This window comes from Podarcis melisellensis (assembly GCF_964234715.1).
Source record: "Podarcis melisellensis genome assembly, chromosome: 8".
NCBI classification, from domain to species: Eukaryota; Metazoa; Chordata; class Lepidosauria; order Squamata; family Lacertidae; genus Podarcis; species Podarcis melisellensis.
This window is the reverse complement of record NC_138540.1, coordinates 25,202,508-25,221,304: the sequence shown is the minus strand read 5'-3', so window position 1 is coordinate 25,221,304 and position 18,797 is coordinate 25,202,508. Positions and strand designations below refer to the sequence as shown.

General features: G+C 46.2%; 1 protein-coding gene and 1 long non-coding RNA gene across 2 annotated transcripts; one reads left to right on the top strand and one right to left on the bottom strand.

Moving 5' to 3' along the window:
* The first annotated feature begins 6,564 nt into the window (after nt 1-6,564).
* LOC309377031 lies at nt 6,565-7,982 on the top strand. The gene is made up of 2 exons (XR_014171388.1): nt 6,565-6,847; nt 7,462-7,982. It is a non-coding gene; the product is annotated as an uncharacterized lncRNA (long non-coding RNA).
* Nucleotides 7,983-10,880: 2,898 nt separating this feature from the next.
* Nucleotides 10,881-17,280, bottom strand: LOC309376425 (guanylin-like). The gene is made up of 3 exons (XM_081922761.1): nt 17,154-17,280; nt 14,623-14,806; nt 10,881-12,394 (listed from the first exon to the last, which is right to left on the bottom strand). Exons 1-3 carry the CDS (start codon nt 17,223-17,225, stop codon nt 12,330-12,332), a joined length of 321 nt encoding a protein of 106 aa, XP_081778887.1. The 5' UTR covers nt 17,226-17,280; the 3' UTR covers nt 10,881-12,329.
* Between the last annotated feature and the right edge of the window lie 1,517 nt (nt 17,281-18,797).

Below are 18,797 nucleotides of genomic sequence, written 5' to 3'. Positions count from 1 at the left end.
TTACCATTTTGGCATAGTCCAACAACTTCATTTGCCATTCTTCTCTGGTAGGGACTTTATCTTCTTTCCATCTCTGAGCTAACAATATCTGCATGGCTGTTGTCACATACATAAAAAATAAATTTTGCTCTCTTGCAATTTCGGTACCTATAATTCCTAATAGAAAAGCCTCTGTATTTTTTAAAATAAAAGTTATTTTAAACATTTTTTTCCAATTCATTATATATCATTTCCCAAAATGCTTTTATTACCTTACACTTCCACCACATATGATAAAAGATGCCTGAAGAAGATTTTTTTTTTAATGTGTCCTGAATCTTTCAACATTCAACTCATGTCCATGAGTTCTGGTGGTATAAATGAGGGGGGGGGAACCTTTTCATTCATTTCCCCCCTACATATTACGTGGCTGACGAACAGCATTGCAAAATCTGGAGAAGTGCAAATTTTGAAAGTTGCCTGTGTTTCGGTTCCTGTATTGCTTCGGAAAGTGCCGATTATGTAGTCTCACCTTTAAATGTGATGGGAATTGAACTTCTCCCCTGGGTTTTTCTCAGCCACGCCTGGTGATGCTGAGCATCTTCTGCATGCAAAAGCATGTTCTGAACTAATTCTTCTCTGGAATTATTTTTTAAAATAAATCTTGCAAGTTAAACCAAAATTCAGGAGGAGCAGACAGAGCAAACTGGAGGTGCAATAAGAGTGCTGGAAATCATCTCATCACTATCCCAGATTGGGTGTGTAACGAATGCCATGAGGTCTAGAACTTTTATTCATTGGAGGGTTTTATTCAGCCTTTGTGCCAACGCATCCTGGTGTCATGCATGGAGACGAGATGCACATCTCCAGAGACTTAGACACAGTTAATGGACTTGTATTTCAGACATAATAGGTGTAGCATGGAAGATACTCATCCCCCAACCTACCTGTTATGACAGCTCAGAAATCTCTTCATAGAGGTTTCCACAAAGGGGGAGGAAGCAGGATGTCAATGTTCCTGGGGCCCTTCCTCTTCTTCCTCTTGCAACAGAATCCTAGCTGGTGATCTTCCATCAATCAGAAACACTCATTGCCTTATCTCCTGGATATCAAGTGTGTTTACATCACATAAAGTATAAATGGGATGGTACATTTCCCTGAACATGTGCAGCATGCACTGGGGTGGCGGCCGCTGCCATTGGCAGAGTCTTCCTGCGATGTGTGTGTGTGTCCAGTAAGATGCCCCAGTGAGTTTATCTGTGATGCATCTCAAGCACTGGACCCTCCTACATCTCCTATAAACTTTGGAAAGTGGTTTGTCTGTTCCCTACAGGTTCAGCTACCTCCTGAGATATTGTCGTCACACTCCTGATATCGCTGCCAAATTTGGCACAAGGGTTTTCAGAGGTGGGGATGGGGTCTGTGTCAATATTTGGACACCCTGATTTGAGATGTGTATCTCAAAAAATATTTGAGATGTGTTTATGGTTAAAAGTTGTTTTAAATTATTTTAAATATTATTTTCAGTGTTGTAACCCGGCTTGGGAACTTATGGTCAAGGGTGGGTAATGACTAAATAAATAGCGATGGTGATGATATATTAATGATGATGATAGTAATAGGAAGAAGAACAATGTCACCAAACTCAGCCCAAGAGTTCCTGAGGTGGAGGTAGTAGACTTTGGTGCCGTTTGTATGCCAGGCGCCATTTTGAATCAAGATGGTGGACCAAAACATGACTTGGGCCTGTTCTTTGACATAGACTTAGTGACCTCTTGAGATGCCATGTTTGACATGAGAGTTCCTGACACAGGAGCCAACTCCTAGGGGCTGAGGTCCTTTCATCCCCCCAATAAAACCTTTGAGGAGGCCGGGGACACCATTCAATTGGTGTGTGTGCACTGCATCATGTGATCGATTATGCAGGGTGGGGCTTACCTGGCTCCTCCCAATATTTTATTCAAGTTGGCACCCCTGGTTCCTGAGCTGTGGCGTGGGAGACTTCATCACTATTTGGATGCCAGGGTGCCAGTTTGAATCAAGATGGCAGACTGAAATGTGATTTCGCGATGGGTCCAAACTCAGAAATTGCACTATTCATTTGAAAAACACAATATTTTTGAGTTTCGGGGGGGGGGGGAATCCCAGCCAGTGCTGGGCTCTCCCCGCTAACTACAGATGGAAGTGAAATATTCTAACAGGCTTTGCAAGCTGAACTGGTTTGGTACATGCCCTTTGGCACATCTTGCTTTTGCTACCTTCACCTCCCATTTGGCTACAGTGGGGATTGCATTGCAGGCCTGGAAAAAGTGTTTCAGTAAACTTTGGCACAATTCATGCGCAATGAGCATGCAACGGTGGCTATCTTGTAGGAGACGTGCACTTTAAAAGCACCCTGCTGGATTGGACCATCTGATCCAGCATTTTCTGCTTGCATGGAATGGCTAGTCAGATCCCTCTGAAAACCAGCAAGCAGAACTTGAAGGCAACAGATCTCTCCTGCACACGACTCCCCCTTCGACTTCCGATTCCCATCTTGGAAATCTGGGGTGGGATGGGGAGTGGGGAGAGGCTATCACATGTCAGCTCCCACCTCACCACAGTTTAGAAAGTAAAGCAGGCATAGACAAATTCCTGCCTCCCAGATGTTGTCCATGGTCAATATTCAGGGATGAAGAGGGCTGGAGTCTAGCAAAACCCAGAGGCTGTCATAATGCCCCCCCCCCCATTTTAAGCCTTAGATTAATTCATGAGGTGCTACCTCCGGTGGTGCAGTGGGTCACTGCAAATGGTTCTTAACCAGAAGGTTGGTGGTTCAAGCCCACCCCAGGAGGGCTGTGGGCAGGATTGGACAAGATGAACTTTGGGGTCCCTTTCTACTCTACAATTCTATGTTTCTGAGCACAATTCAAAGTGTTGGTGCTGACCTTTAAAGCCCTAAATAGCCTCGGCCCAGTATATCTGAAGGAGCATCTCCACCCCCATCGTTCTACCCGGACACTGAGGTCCAGCGCCGAGGGCCTTCTGGTGGTTCCCTCACTGCGAGAGGCCAAGTTACAGGAAACCAGGCAGAGGGCAGCCCTGTTTAGGGAAGCTTTTTAATGTTTAATCCATTACTGTATTTTAATGCTTTGTTGGAAGCTGCCCAGAGTGGCTGGGGAAGCCCATCCAGATGGGTGGGGTATAAATAATAAGTTGTTGTTGTTGTTGTTGTTGTTGTTGTTGTTGTTGTTGTTGTTGTTGTTGTTGTTGTTATATGATTCAAGAGTTCTGGGTTGTAGCAACCCCAAAAATAAGGGATTCCAGAAAGGAACTGGAGGAGCACATCACTAAAAACATTGAGACCCAACCGCAAAATATTTAAATACCTTATAGGCAGGAGATCAGCTAGGGAGGGAGGTGGACATCTGAACAACAAGGAAGTGAAAGAGGTGCTAAAGGAGACTGCAGAGAAGCTGAACAAATTCTTTCCATCTGTCTTCAGTGTGGAAATTATAGGGCAGAATACTGAACCTGAACTAACTTCCCCAAGAAGGGAGTCTGTGGAACTGAGGCAAATAGTAGTGCTGGGAAAAGATAAAAATGTTGAGACCTTCTTGGCAAACCAAAAAGAACAGCAGATCATATGTACATAAAATGAGCCCTGTTGGATCAGGATAAATGCCCAACTCCTTCAGCATCGAGCCTTCACAGTGGTCACGCAGATGCCTCTGAGAAGCCCGTAAGCAAGACATCAGTAGAAAAGCACTGATTCAGTGGACTACTCATGACTCATTTGAGTCAAAGGTGTGACCAGGTCATAGATGCCCCTAGGACAGGGCATGCCTAATGTACATGTGGCCTTTAAAAAAGCAAACCAGAAGCTCAGTGGTTTGGGAAGGGGGGAACTCTAAGCATTTTGACACAAACGTAGGGCAAGGCATCATTCTGGTGTGACGCAGGTTTCAGAAAGAGAAGTGTTGCAAAGTTGTCTAGCTGGTACACTGCTTTCCACTCCCCCCTCCCATGCGACAAGCAGATGTGTTTATACTGTTCAACATACAAAACTTCCAGAGTGGTGTACATTTTAAGACTTGAAAGCGAATTTAAGGCAACAGCAGCAATAGAACATCTTCGATGGTTCAAGCAACGTGACTGGGCCACACGACAGGGTAGGCCTACATTACTAAGAACATTCTAAGCAAGCACCTGAAGCAGGTATTGGGAACCCCTCGTTCCTCCTGGTGTGGTCAAACTACAACTCCCATCAGCACCAGCAAATGTGGCCAATAGCCAGGTCTGATGAGAGTTGTAGTTCGGCAGCAACTGGAGGGCCACAGGTTCTCTACACCTCATCTAAAGCAAGAAACAGAACCTGTGAATAGGAATGGGAAAGGAAATTGATTTTGTTTGCATTTCAGCAACAAAGTACCTACTGTATTTTGCAGTCTCTGAAAAAATACAGAAGCTGAAATTTGGGTCTTTCTATCAATGGCCAGTAGAGGGCAACAACACGACACAATAAGCATCCTGTGTTCAGAGAAATGATTTCTTAAGTTCAACCAAGCGAGCCAGTTCCAGGTTGTCCCTAGTTTCTGATTGCATCAAAGGCAAGAGTTCACTCAGGACAAGAGTGTGGAGCTCAGAATCCCATGTCCTGAAGAAAGCGCCTCTAGAGAAGGAGGAATATTGGGAACTGCTTTATCTAGAGTCAGACCCTTGGCTTGGTCCATCTAGCTCATCATTGTTTAGGATTTCAGACAGGGCTATTTAAAAGACGATTAGACAAATTCATCAAGGACAAGGTTATAAGCAGCTACTAGCTGGGCTCTCCTTCCATGGTCAGAGGCAAGAATGCTTCTGAATTCTATTTTCTGGATTTTTCTGGAGTGCTCTTGTGCTCTGGACTAGATGAGCCACTAGCCTGGTCCTGTAGGAATCTTCTTAATAAGCATTGAAAACAAGGTGGCAAAACTGAAATCAGTCAGGTAGAGGCACACTGTTGGAGGCACCAAGGAGCTCAGCTGCACACCTGCTGTTTTATGTCTGTGCTAATACGCATTTTACTGTATTTGCAATGGCCTCTGACTACAAGCAATAAATATTTATTGGATTAGATACGCCCATCCATTCATGCACCCATCTCTATCTTCAACCCAAACATCAAAGACATGTTATCAGAGTTCTAGGACACAGTCAGCCAGGGAAAATTACAGGGGGGAGCGGTGACGCAAATCAGTGGGGAGTGTTGTGGGGGCCAGATAGTACGCCATGGAGGGCCACCACCTTTGGACCTTGGTTCTGAGGTTCCCCACCTGTGTTGTCAAGAGATCCAAGAGACTAAGGGGGTGAAGGAATTCTAAGCCCTGGCGACAGGCGGGAGCTGTGTCAGGGTGGGTGAGTGGCTCAAGCAAACAGGGACGCACCTACTGCAACTTACAATGAAAGGGTTGAAATAGCTGCCAAGGGATTGCTCCTGGGTGAACCTAGTGGAGCTTCCTTGCAAGCCCTAAAGAGTCAGGCAAATGATGTATGAGCATCACCACGATGCTGATGGTACCATTAAGACAACAGAAGTAACAGTCAGAGAATCCAGTGTGTGTGTATTAGAATCATAGAACTGTAGAGTTGGAACCCCCAAGTTCAACCCCCTGCAAGGCAGGAATATACAGCTGTCCCATGCAGGGATTGAACCTGCAACCTTGGCATTATCAGCAGTGATAAAGCAGGAACAGCTGGCAGGCAGGGAAAGAGGGAGCTCCCTGGCTGGGTCCTGCCTTAAATGTAGCAGGCCATGTCCCCAGAGCCAGCTGATTGGCTGGCCAGGGTGTGACGCAGCTGGGAATCCCCCCAATCGCGCGGGGCTGGACTCCAGCCGCTGCGTGCGTGGTGGGGCTGTGAAGCCTGCAACCCCACCTCCTCTGTAGGGTGGAAGTAGCTTTATCAGCAGTCAACAGAGCTATCCAGGCTGAACTATCATATATATAATAAATTATAATTATTTTTTAAAAAGCTGCATTATGTTGGTAATTGCTGCTATGACCTTTTTAAAAAAAAAGTTAATTTTTTTCATTTTGCTTACAAAGGCACACACACACACACACACACACACTGTCACCCTTATCAGAATTTAATAAGCACATAAACTTCCGTTTCAAAGAGGCGCTGGTGTCCAACACCTATCATTCAGACTTCCTTTATGATGGATCAGTAAAATAAACAGTGACTCATATCCTCAAGTTCCCCATCTCCACAAATACACTTATGGTTGGGTGCCATGAAGCGTCTTCCACCTGGCCTCTAGAAGTTAGTGCATCTTATGGGAGCAAATTCTAACTATGCCCTGTGTGAAAAAGTCATTGTAGACAATACTAAGCTAGATGGACCAGTGGCCTGACTCTGGATAAGGAAGTTTCCCAAGTAGAGAAGGGAAAATGATGATCAGATAGATGTTTACAGTCCAGTTCCAGAATTAAGTTTAGAAATCCTTAAAGAGGAACTAGAATTCAGGATGAGTGGAATTCAGGAAGGAAGGAAGGAAGGAAGGAAGGAAGGAAGGAAGGAAGGAAGGAAGGAAGGAAGGAATAATAGAACATTGGGGTTGTTTCCAGTCTTAGTCCAGAGCTCAGCTTGAGGAGCTTCCTGGACCACCCTAATCTTGTTGTTTCTTTGATGTTTTGGTTATCTTGGGTCAGGTTGGAGACATTGCATTTTCCCTGGAGTCTGCGAAAAAGCTAAAGGAGCTCTTGGAAAGGGACACGGGATCTGCCCCCTTCCACACAAGGAGCCAGCTCACCTTCTTTACTTTCTGCGGAAACCCAGAGCTGCCGGAAGAATTCCAGGGCATCTGTAAAGGGAAACATGCCACCCCTAATTTTCAAGAGGCTTGGTGAGTTGTGAGGGCTCCTGATCTCCTTGCTCTGTCTCATAGGAAGCCCCTGTTTCCTTTCGCATGGAAGGGTGGGGTTGTGGGCATTAAAAGCTGAAACTTGTGGAGGCTTGTCCTTTTGGGAGAACAGGGTGCTGCCCAACCAACCTGTCTGCCTTCCGCCATCCTGTTTTCACACTTACGAGGCACTAGAAGCAAGCATCCTCCTTGTAGCATCCTCCATTATCCCTTTTAGAAAATGTGGCAGGGAGGAAGTTGGGGATGGACATCTTTGTGGGCACCAGGGGGAAACCTCATGGGCACCATGGTGCCCATGGGCATCCCCTTGGTGACCCCTGGCATAAGTTATACAAGGAGCCACCTGTGGGGAGCAGCTCTCATCATGGGCATCATCTGGAGGGATTCTACAATTGTGATTGAATCCAGGATGTGTACCTGCTGCACACTCTTTACGGAAACATGCAGCCGAAAAGAGAACATAGGTATTTGAAACAAAATGTGCATTCTAGCTAGCTCCCCACCCACCTTCGTTCACAGGGAATGTGAGTGTCTGTTTAAGCATCACTTATAACATCAGGAAACAACCAACCTGGTCTTTTCTCTTTCTTGAACAGATCTTGCTGTGCCCAACATTGCTCTGTGTGATATCTGTGCCAATGCTGCCTGCACTAGCTGTTATTGATGGTGGTAGATGATGTGCCTGGCAGAAGGATCAATTAGCAAAAGCTAGCAGAAGACCTGAGATTTCTGATTGTGCCCTTGTCTTCTTCTCTCCTTCCTTCCTGCTGAGGTTTGGAAGGAGCAGTGGTGTTCTTTTAGCTCTCCCGAATCTTCACATCAATTTCTGAGATGTGGCAATTCCAGGCAAACCTCCCCAGAGCTTTCATGTTTACTGTCCTTCCTGATGGAGAGGTTCAGCAAATGTGTCCTACTTTTCAACTATTTCTGAACTGTGTTTCAGTGTGTGCATTGCTCTTGTCAATGACAGCCATCAACAAAACATCCCTTCTCACATGGAGAAGGCATCTCCCGCTGGGTGTTTGACCCTTCCGTTACCTGGTCATTGTAGCAACTGTTAAAAGATTTGCACTTCCATGTTGTTCATGCACAAATCTCAAATAAATACGTGGTTACATGAGCACAACCTCATCAATACTTCTGCTTAGTTCATCGTTTTGTGGCTGAGTGAAAATCACCAGCAATGAAAGAGGAGACGCATATTAGGGAAGATGGTGCATCCTTAGCTGACTCAGCCAAGGACATTTTGGGTTGTATCCAACATCAGTCCAACTAACTTAGGTCCATCAATTTCAATGGGTCTATTCTAACTCAGCAGGATACAATGCTGTGCTGCTTGAAATTCAAGATGTTAAATCTCATTTTGCATAAAGAATTGCAGTTGAATCTTATGTCATAGATTTATTACATATGCAGCATTGATGGAACATGGTTACAAGCCTCCATGGACACATAATGATTTTTGGAATCATTTTATTTAAAAACTGAAATGACTTAAATGTTAAATGTAATTAAATAAACATTTGGTGCTTATTTGGGGACAGGGGTAGGATGGTTGAATATTGAATGTTGATTCTTGTATAAATATGTAAAAATGATAACAGATTTGGGAGGAAAAGATAAAGTAAAACTACCTTTCCTTTCTCTTACATAGTAACAGGGATGTCCCAGATCTGCTGGTTATTCTTGTCTTGTTAACTTGGGAGAGAAGGAAAGAGGGACAGAGGCTAGTGTTACCTGCAGCACCGAGGGCTCATTTTATGGCCTACCATGAAATGTAGGATTTGGCACCATTTTTGAGTGAATCGGACAACTACAGGCTTTTGGCGAAATCGTGACCCTGGGGGTTAGGGTGCCGAGGGCTTGTTTTACAGACTACTGTGAAACATGGGGTCTGCACCCCCAAATGTTGCAGGGCTGATTTGCAGATGTTAGGCACTGTTTTTGAGTGAATCGGATGATGTCGGGTTTTTGGAGATGTCCATCAATGTCCTATGTTCCACCTCCACTATCAGAAGCATTATGGATCTGAGCACCTGCTGCTGAGGATCACAAGGGGGAGAGTGTTCCTGTGCTCAGAAACCTACTTGCAGGACTCTGGCAGGCATCTGGTTGGTGACTGCGAGGACAATATGGTGGACTAGATGGGGCACTGGTCTGATCCAGCAGGCTCTCCTTAAATTCTTAATTTTGGGGCCCCCATCCCTCAGCTGCCATTGTGCCATGCCTGCCTCTGGTCCAGTGTTTGCATATCCTAATCTGAGCTGAGTCAACACATTCCTGAATGAACCATTTTCTGCATTCCAGTTGCATTAGCTTTATTGAATTCAGCTCATCTCTTTTCATCCTAGGTAGCTCTTTTGTATACATGGGCATGCGTGTACGTGCACAGCCGCACACATAGGGAGAGAGTTGTATTGTTTCGTTTCCCAATTTGTAATCATGAAAGTACGCTTGCTGTGAAGAATTACCTTTGAGAAGCTGTTGGATAATTTCTCCTCCCCTCCCCACCCTGGGAAATTTGATGAAAGTGTTACCTCCTGTTTATTCATTTATTTGTTTTGCCCACAAACAGGGTTGAGAATATAGAAAGGAAGCTACCTTATAGTGAGACATGCAGTTGATCCATTTAGCGCAATACTGCAGGTTGAGAAGGCGAGACCAATAATCAAGAAGGCGGTTTCTGTTGTTGTTGTTGTTCATTGCTCTGAGCCCGGCTTCGGCTGGGGAGGGCGGGATATAATTAAATTATTATTATTATTATTCTGCATGTGCCACAGAGGGAAGTGAGGGGCAGATGGGGTCCATCAACTTGCCAAGGTAGCTTATCAGGAGAAGGAAAACTCTGATCCTAAAGCTCCTCTGCCTTGTGGTTATACTCATTCATGAGAAAGTATTCAGGAGTAAACCCCGAGGAAAATTTTGTAGCCAGGGACAATTTTGGGAGATGTGTAAGGTGTAAACACTACACCAATCCAGAGTGGAGTCCCTAAGATCGCTGGATGGTGCCTTGTACACCTCCTTCCAGCAATTCCTGCAGCCAAGATGGTGCCAAATGTATTGCTCTGCTTTCCTTTGGATCACATCAGCGAGGCCGGGGGGGGGGGGGTTCTTCTCATCTGGGCAGCCCAGGAACTCCATACACACTGCACAGGCTTACACCCTGGGAAGGTCACTTCAGAGATGCTCACACAGTGGTTTGACTTCACCCCCAGAGATGCACTCCGTTGTTGCTTGAAGGAGATAGATGCCATTAAGGTTACATAGAGACTGGTGGTATATATCTGGGCTTTCAGACTGGGGCCTCTTCCAGACCCCCCTGGTGATGCTGGAGATTAAGCTGTCCACATCCAAAACAGGTTATCTCCTGCAATGCACTCTACCTTTGAAGGTGACGCCGAAAATACAACTAATCCATTGGCTCCCAGTACGTTTCCGAACACAATTCAAAGTGTTGGTGTTGACCTTTAAAGCCCTAAACGGCCTCGGCCCAGTATACCTGAAGGAGCGTCTCCACCCCCATTGTTCAGCCCGGACACTGAGGTCCAGTGCCAAGGGCCTTCTGGCGGTTCCCTCCCTGTGAGATATGACGTTACAGGGAACCAGGCAGAGGGCCTTCTTGATAGTGGCGCCCACCCTGTGGAACACCCACCCATCAGATGTCAAGAAAACAAACAACTACCTGACTTTTAGAAGACATCTGAAGGCAGCCCTGTTTAGGGAAGTTTTTAACATTTGATGTTTTGTCGTGGTTCTTAATATTCTGTTGGGAGCCACCGAGAGTGGCTGGGGAAACCCAGCCAAGTGGATGGGGTATATATAAATAATAATTTGGTATTAGTATGATTATTATTCCTACATGGAGAGAGTTTTTCCTTGCAACAGGGAATTTTTGGGGAAATGGGGCTGGTGAAAACCAGCCAGATGGGCGGGGGTATAAATAATAAAATGATTGTAATAATTAAATGAGCCAAACCATTTTCACATCAAAGTAGTAAAGGCAGAGAGCATCAGTGCACTGGAAATCTTTATTTTGGACACACCAAACAGGGATATCCATGAGGATGCCAGTTTTGCAAGTCAGAAGCCAGTTTTGCTTAAGAGATCACCATCAAAACCAAACGACCAAATCACCAACAGAGAACAAAAGGGTATTTAAACTCAAATAGAAGTGTTATGTGGGCTACACAGTGTTTTAGTCTGCATATTGATTTCATTTTAAAATGTGTGGCTATCAAGAAGCAGGGGCATTGTCCAAATCAACTGCCTCTGAGGAGAGGAAGAGGGAGACCATGGGAACAGGAAAGGTTTGCTGGGGATGGAAGGAAAATGCTGGAAAGGAATTGGGATTTCTGGTTCCTCTCTGCTACCACTATACTCCACTGCCATGCACCCCAAAGCTGATGGCCAGAAACTGGCTACTGGGTTATGATAGGGGAGATATTCAGTTCAGATCAGTTTGCATTTAAAGCTTAAAGTGCCTGATTTGTACTTTGAACAACCATTGTTCAAGATCCATACCCCTCTAGGTTTTGCAATGCAGCTCTCCAGCCAAAAAAATGTATACTAGGCCAAAGTATGGATAAGCATGTACCTACAACAGTGAAAATAGCAGGCAGAAATGCATTATATTAGGGGAAATTGCTTTGCAAAAATATTCACGTTAGGGGAAATCGCATGGGAATGTGTGCATTTTAAGAGAAATTTGCACCAAAATGCTGGTGAATTTCCCCGAGTGCTTTTTAAAATGACAATCAGGTGCGGAAATGTGGAGAACTGACCTAAGAATGGCAGTGTGAGGGGTGAAAAAATGAATTTAGGCAGCATCTAACATTCCTGAGATCTAATATTACTTCTCATTGAGAATCAGCTGCAGGAGGTTGTAATCTTGAGGGAAGAGTATGTAGAGGAGAGGGAAGCCAGATTGCCCCTTTTGCTCAAAATGTCACCCCAGATACTTTTCTTCCTATAGGGGAAAATGTATCTGGAGCCTGTTCAGGGGGAAATGCAGCCAAGTCTAGATTTTGACTAGGAAACACGTCTGGCAACAAAAACTTCCTCTCCCCACCCTTTTTTTCTGTTCCCATTTGCAAACTCACACAGCTGGTTTTCAATTTTTAAAAAGCAGAAGAAAAATTACAGGGAACTGATGTCATTATTATTTTTTGCAGTGACCAATCACCTTCCTTTCAACCATTCTCCTTCCTTCCGCAGCCCAACTTCCTGTCCCTTGCACTCTCCCCTCCGACATGGACTCTGAATTGTGCTCATAGAGGTTTTAGGGATGGGGTCCTGGAAGCCAAGGCTGGGTAGCAGCAGCAGGGACACAATGGCCCAGCCAAGCTGTGCAAGTGGGCAGAGGTGTCCTCTGTTGGTTTGGATGAGGAAAAGGCAGCAGTAGCAGCAAGGGCCAGTTGTCAGGATCCACTTAGAAAGCCAGCAGAGATGGTGGTGGTCTTCTTCATTAGCATCCAGAGCAGGCAACGTTGGCACAAATCTCACAGGTTGCAGCATCTGCGCTGATCATTTCTGAAGCAAAGAAAAAGAAAGAGTCTTTGGGTGACTTTGGGGCGACTCTTTGGGTCACTCAAGTACTCCAATTGGGACTGAGAGGGGAGAGGATCCATAAGTACCTCTGGGGCTTCACCCCTAATCATCTCAACCATGTCACTTCACCAGGGATGGGGAACCTCTAGGCCTCCAGATGTTGGACTTCAGCTGCCATCATCACCGGCCAGCATGGCCAATGGCCACAGATGATGGGAAGTGTAGTTCAAGAACATCTGGAAGGCTTCGGTTTTCTCATCCCTGACCTAGATCTGGCCTCGATCCGGGTTAGGAAGCCTATTGAGAAGGAGGGTAGCACTGGTTAGGAAGCCTATTAAGAGGGAGGTCTCACTTCCTAGAGTCAGGCGGCTCTAAGCAGCTCCCACAGCTGGTTGCCAGGGATGTACAAAGACAAGGAAAAGTTTCTTACCTTCCGCTTTTTATTTAATATTTACAGAGAAAGGCTTTGGAACACAACCTCTTGGATAATGGTGTTGTCCTGAGTGACTTTCCACCCCCTTCCTCATTCGCCATTGTCATCACCTCCCCTACAGGTGCCCTTGGGCGCTTTTTCTCTGAGCTCTTTGCTCTCCTAATTTCAAGGCTTGTCAGGTCTGGGAGGGAGGGTCTGGAATGCTTTCTAAAGACACTGTGTCTGTCAGCTGTCGCCCCCCCCCCCGGTGTGTCCTCTTCCTCCTCCTCCTCTCCCATTATTTCCCAGCTTTCCCCCTCATCTGCCTCTGAGCTGTGACCTCCCTCAAACCCCTGTTGCAATCCTGAACTGTCTTCTTCTTCTTCTTTGGAAGAGTCAGGATGGGGAGGCAGTCTCCACCATTCCTCCTCTGCCCAGTTCCAGTTACCTAGCAAGTAGGAAAACAACAACAGGGAATCTAGAGGCACTTTAGAGTCTAACACATTTATTATGACATAACCTTTTGAGGACTAGTCTCCAGCATAAGCCTGTTACTCTTCAAGGTGTCACAAGAAAATTCTCTTGTTTGTGCAGCAACATACAAACAGGGCTGTCTAACCCATATGCACTAGGGATGTGGGGCACCGGGGTGCCGGGCTCTCAGGGGTGCCAGGCCGAGAGTCCGGGGCCTGAGAGTTGAGTCCGGAAAAGAGCCCACCCTCTGGTTGGAACGCCAGGCTCTTCTGCTACGGGCGGCTCTGCGCTGTGAGTTCAGGGGCAACTGAGCCAGCGAGACACTGAGGTGGCTGGCCAGCTCCGCCCTCCTGCTTGCCTGGGACTGGTCAACCTGGGGGGGGGGTTGCTGGGCAGATCTTTGCACCCCATTGCTGCATATACTTAAGACAGCCCTTGTTACTCCTCTGGAAAATGTTGCAGTGGCGACAGAGCACAGCCATTGTGGCAAGTAGCCATTTATAGCCTTCTTCTCCCATGAATTTGTCAAATCCCCCTTTAAAGCCATCCGAGGAGAGGAGGAGGAATAAGACCCCAGAAGATCTCTGCTGGATCAAGGTTGCCTTCCTCTCTTGTAATTTTAGAACCCAATGGGGCCATCCAATGAGGTGAGTGTTGGAAGATTCAGGACAGTCTAGATAAGTGGTTCCGAACCTTTTTTGGGGGCCATGCCCCACCAAGCATCTCTAAAATCCTGACACACACATCCCGGTGATATATAATTCTTATTCTTCTAAACGTGAATTCATGTGGAGGAAGCCTAAAAGGCCATTAACTGTTAATGACTCATTCTCAAATTGCCCCCCTTAAAAATCAAATTGTCCTCCTCTGTTGGGAACCACGGGTCTAGATAAAGCATTTCCTTCAAGGAGTCAACCGTTAAACTTGGGGGGGGGGTTCGCTCCCACAAGAGGCAGTGAGGTCTACCTACTTGGACAGCATTACAAGAGGATCAGACAAATCAATGGAGGGTGAGGTTATCAATGGCTACTAGTTTTTCACTCCACAAGTAGAGGTGATATGCCTCTGAGTACCAGCATCTGAGAATTGCAGATGGGAAGAGGGGTCTTGGGCTCATTGGTCCTGCTTCTGGGCTTCCCCCGGGTATCTGGTTGGTCACTGCGATAATAGAATGTTGGGCAAGATGAGCAGGGCTGGTCTGATATTCTAGCTGCAGGACAAACTTGCACAGAGGCCCATCTGGAATATGCCTCTTCTGTCTGGCTGTTCAAAGCCAAGGAGTCATCCCACCTTCTCATGCATGCACTTGACCATCACCACATACCGAGTTGTCGGAGCAGTATTCCTGCTCTGGGGGATGCACAGACTGGTGCAAACTCTGAGGGCATTTTCGGGTCTCTGCATGCACCAAATGTGGCGCCCATGCGCGTGCGTACGTTCTTGGACCTCTCCTTGAAGAAGCCCTCCAGCTGCTTCACTGATTCCAAGGGGAATACGTAGTCTCCCACCTGCCCAGGGGAAATTAGAACAGAGTATCACCATCACTTGCCCACGGCAGGGCATGCAGTAGGTTCCTCTTCCTTCCTCCCCAGTCTCGGTGCCAGGGCTGGCCCGATACATTTTGGCACCTGAGGTAGACCCCCAAATAGTGCCTCCATCTGTCCCAGGGAAGAAGGGGTGAGGGAAGATCTACATTAGGAAGAAAGTTGGGGAAGACATTGGGATCTGCTGTCATCTGCCCTTACAGAATTCATCAGACGGACAAACAGAATTATTGGGCACTGTGTGCCATTGGGTCTGTCTCCTCCTACTGTTGTTGTCCCCCTGCCTTCTGCCCCGCCAGCCACCACTGCACATTAGAGCCTTGCCAGGAACATCCTCATGCACGGAAACCCACTGAAAAGGTCAAACTGTAACTTAGAAACCTGTGTGTGTTTGTGTGAAGGAACCTGCTCTTCAAGCAAATCCCTTGGCTGGGAAATTTCAAGGACAAGGCTTATCCTTGCCTAGCATGTATTTGCAAAGCAATAAAAATAGAGGCCTGTTCTCAGAAGACCATCCTCCAAGGCTGTGCTGCCTGATCAAATCCTGCGCTCTGCAAGGAGCCTAGCCTGCCTGCTAGGCTGCTAAAAACTAACAATGCACAAACCCAGTAGAACAGGGAACCTTAAAAAAAAAAAAGAACCATCCCAAGGTCCACATTTCTCTGTGGACAACTTTCCAGGGGCCAAATTTTATGTTTGTACATTAGGCTAGTTTCCACATGAACTCACCTCCCCCCATCCTCTATAGAATATAGAGAGGTGTGTGTGTGTGTGTGTGTGTGTGTGTGTGTGTAGAAACTAGCCCCAAAGGTAAAATCTACATTCATTTCTCCGCCATTTTTTTCCTCTGACTCCCTCCCCACCATCATGTGGCCCCTAGAAGTTTATGTAACAGAGGTGTGGCCCTCTGGCTGAAAATTGTCCCCCGCCCTGCCAATGTGCATCCAACTGTATCAAGATTCTTTTCATGGGGTGTTTTATCCATATGCTGGCATGTGTGTGCACATCAGCTCAAACACAGCAGAGAAAGAATCTCCATGCAACTACACAGTGCAGTCATACCTCGGATTGAAGTAGCTTCGGGATAAGTATTTTCGGGTGGTGTGCTGCAGCAAGCTGGAAGTAACGGAGTACGTTGCTTCCGGGTTTTGCCGCTCGTGCATGCACAGACAGTCAAAATGACGTCACATGCATGCGTGGAAGTGGTGAATTGCAACCTGCGCACGTGCAGATGTGCGGACAAGGGTTGCGCTCACTTCTGGAAGCGAACGGAGCTCTAGAATCGATCCCGTTCGCATTCAGAGGTACCACTGTACAGTCACATCAAAATTGCTTTGTTGCAGTGTGGTTGTTTTTCAATGCACACATGCCCATCAATAAGGCAAGGAGGAGAAAGGCATGTAAATGGTGTGACAGGAAGGGTGTGTCCAACTGTGCGAGGTCCAAATCCATAATTTGTTTTAGAGATTCTCCCAGTATTTGGGTGGGGTGGATTTCAGAACAGAGCAAAGAAGAGAGAGGAAAAATAATCCTCAATAATAGTGGCCATGTGGCTGCTTGGTAAATTCACTGTTCTGCTAATAGTCTGACTGTGTACATATCATTTGGTAAATGATTAACTGGACCCACTGTTTGCTGTAAGCTATTCCTTTAGGGGTCTCCTTTGTTTCGCCTCCCTCAACTAAGACCATAGAAGTTGACCTCTTAGTGGACATGCACAGGATCTAAGACCTCCCAGACTTAAAGCCCAAAGTGATCAATAAGCAGCTGCCCTGTAGTGAATCAGATTATTGGCCCATCTGGTTCAGTATAATCTATACCAGTGTTCCCCACACTTGGGAGTTGCAGTCCAACAACTGCTGGAGACCCAAGTTTGGGAAACCCCAGTCTACACAGACTGGCAGCAGCTCTCCAGGGTTCTAGATTGGGGTCTCTTCCTGGAGATACCAAGGACAGAACCTGGGAGCTTTCTCTTGCAAAGCCGATGCTCTAATCCTCTGCTATAGTCCATTCCCTTAAAACTAAAGATTCCAGTTCTAAATGGAAAGCTGTCCAAATATGAACAAAGGAAACTGACCTATGTCAGGTCAGACCATTATTACTTACATCTCGCTGTCACCTACACTGACGGGCAGTAGCTGCCCAGGGTCTTTGGGAAAGGTGTATCTCCACCCTATTTGGAGATGCCAAGGATTCAACCTGGGACTGAAGGCATCCAGGAATCAAGTTCTCCACTGAGCCACAGCCCTTTCCTTCAAGGTGATGCCATAAGGGCAGAACAGCAATCCTGGGAGGATTCCACAACTCTTACCTTGACTTCGACCCCATCTGAGAGGACGGCCAGCACACTCAGGCAGACTGTGGCCACCAGGTAGGTGTTCATGGTGAGTCACGATTCTGGTTCTCACTTGGAATGTCAGGGCGGACTGGCTCGACAGCGACGGAGCTGGATTTTTAAAGGATGCCCTCTAGTTATTGAATAACTAAGGTATATTGGCACCGGCTAGGATAGTGACAACCCCCTAGGCAGTTTGTGAAGTGTGATAGCCCCAAAGAAATGCCTCCGCCCAGAAAACATTGACATCTTTGTTGTTTTATGGCACTTCGTCAGAAGAGTGTTTCCTTCTACGAACTTTGCTTGCCGTATCCCAGCTGGGATGGAGCCACCAGCAGGTGATGGGTGGGTGGATAGCTTTAAGAGCCAAAGGGCAGGGGGACCACACCAAGGCCCAATCCTGTAGGCTGCTGAGCAACTCCTGCTTCATTTCTTTTTAAAATAATTTTTATTACATTTTCAATTTTTGTAATTACAATAGCCATACATACATCAATAAACTCAAACCTCGCTCTTACCAGAGCATCGACCAGCCCCCCCGTCCCTCTTCCTGACTTCCATATATATTTATTTTAATCTTAACATTTCTATAACCACTTTTTTACCTTCTGTCTTATTTTTATATTTCCCCTTGTTAAATGTAAATCAGTTCCTTATATTGTCATTACAAAACATTTCAACTCAAAGCTCCAAACGTTTTCAGATGTTTACAATATTCTTTCATATATAATATAAATTTGCTCCAGTCCTTCTGAAACAGTTCATTGTGCTGATTCAGGATCTTCCCCATCAGCTTTGCTAACTCAATGTATTCCACCATCTTACTCCACCATTCTTCCAATGTTGGAATCTCCTGTGATTTCCATTTCTTAGCCATAAGTATACTTGCGGCCGTTGTGGCATACAGAAAAATAACTCCTGCTTCAAATAGGATCTGAACCAGCTTCAAGGTTTTGGTGTGAATTCACAAAGCCCTAAAGTGTTTGGGCCAAAAGGAGGACTGCTTAATTCCTTATGCTTCACCTCCATCGCTGAGATCTGATGGGGCATTTGGGTGGTCATCTATGCCCTTGAGGTTCAGTTGGCCTTCACAAAGGACCGAGCCTTTAACGTGGCAGGCCCTGCCCTGTGGAACTCCTTGCCAATTGAAGACAGACAGGAGTTGTGCCTGCTTTCTGTTAGATGTCTTACAACAGGCATAAACAAACTCGGCCCTCCAGATGTTTTGAGCCTACAGCTCCCATCATCCCTAGCTAGCAGGACCAGTGGTCAGAGATGATGGGAATTGTAGTCCCAAAACATCTGGAGGGCTGAGTTTGCCTATGCCTGTCTTACAAAATCCATGAAGGTCATGCAGGCCTTTGGACAGTGTTTGTTTTACCCCCAGACTTTACTGATGTTTTCAATTGATGTTACATTTTTGTGTTGGATTTGGCCCAGATGTGGGTATGAAGCTAATACAACTCCTTTAGAACTGGTTAACATTCTGGCAGTCGCTGAAGCTTTTGGATCATCTTCAAGGGCGGCCCCATGTGCAAAACATTGCAGTAATCCAAATGGGAGGCTGTTACTTGTTGCAATAGAGTCTCAGAGGTGCTTGCCTCACTTCTGAGACGTTCT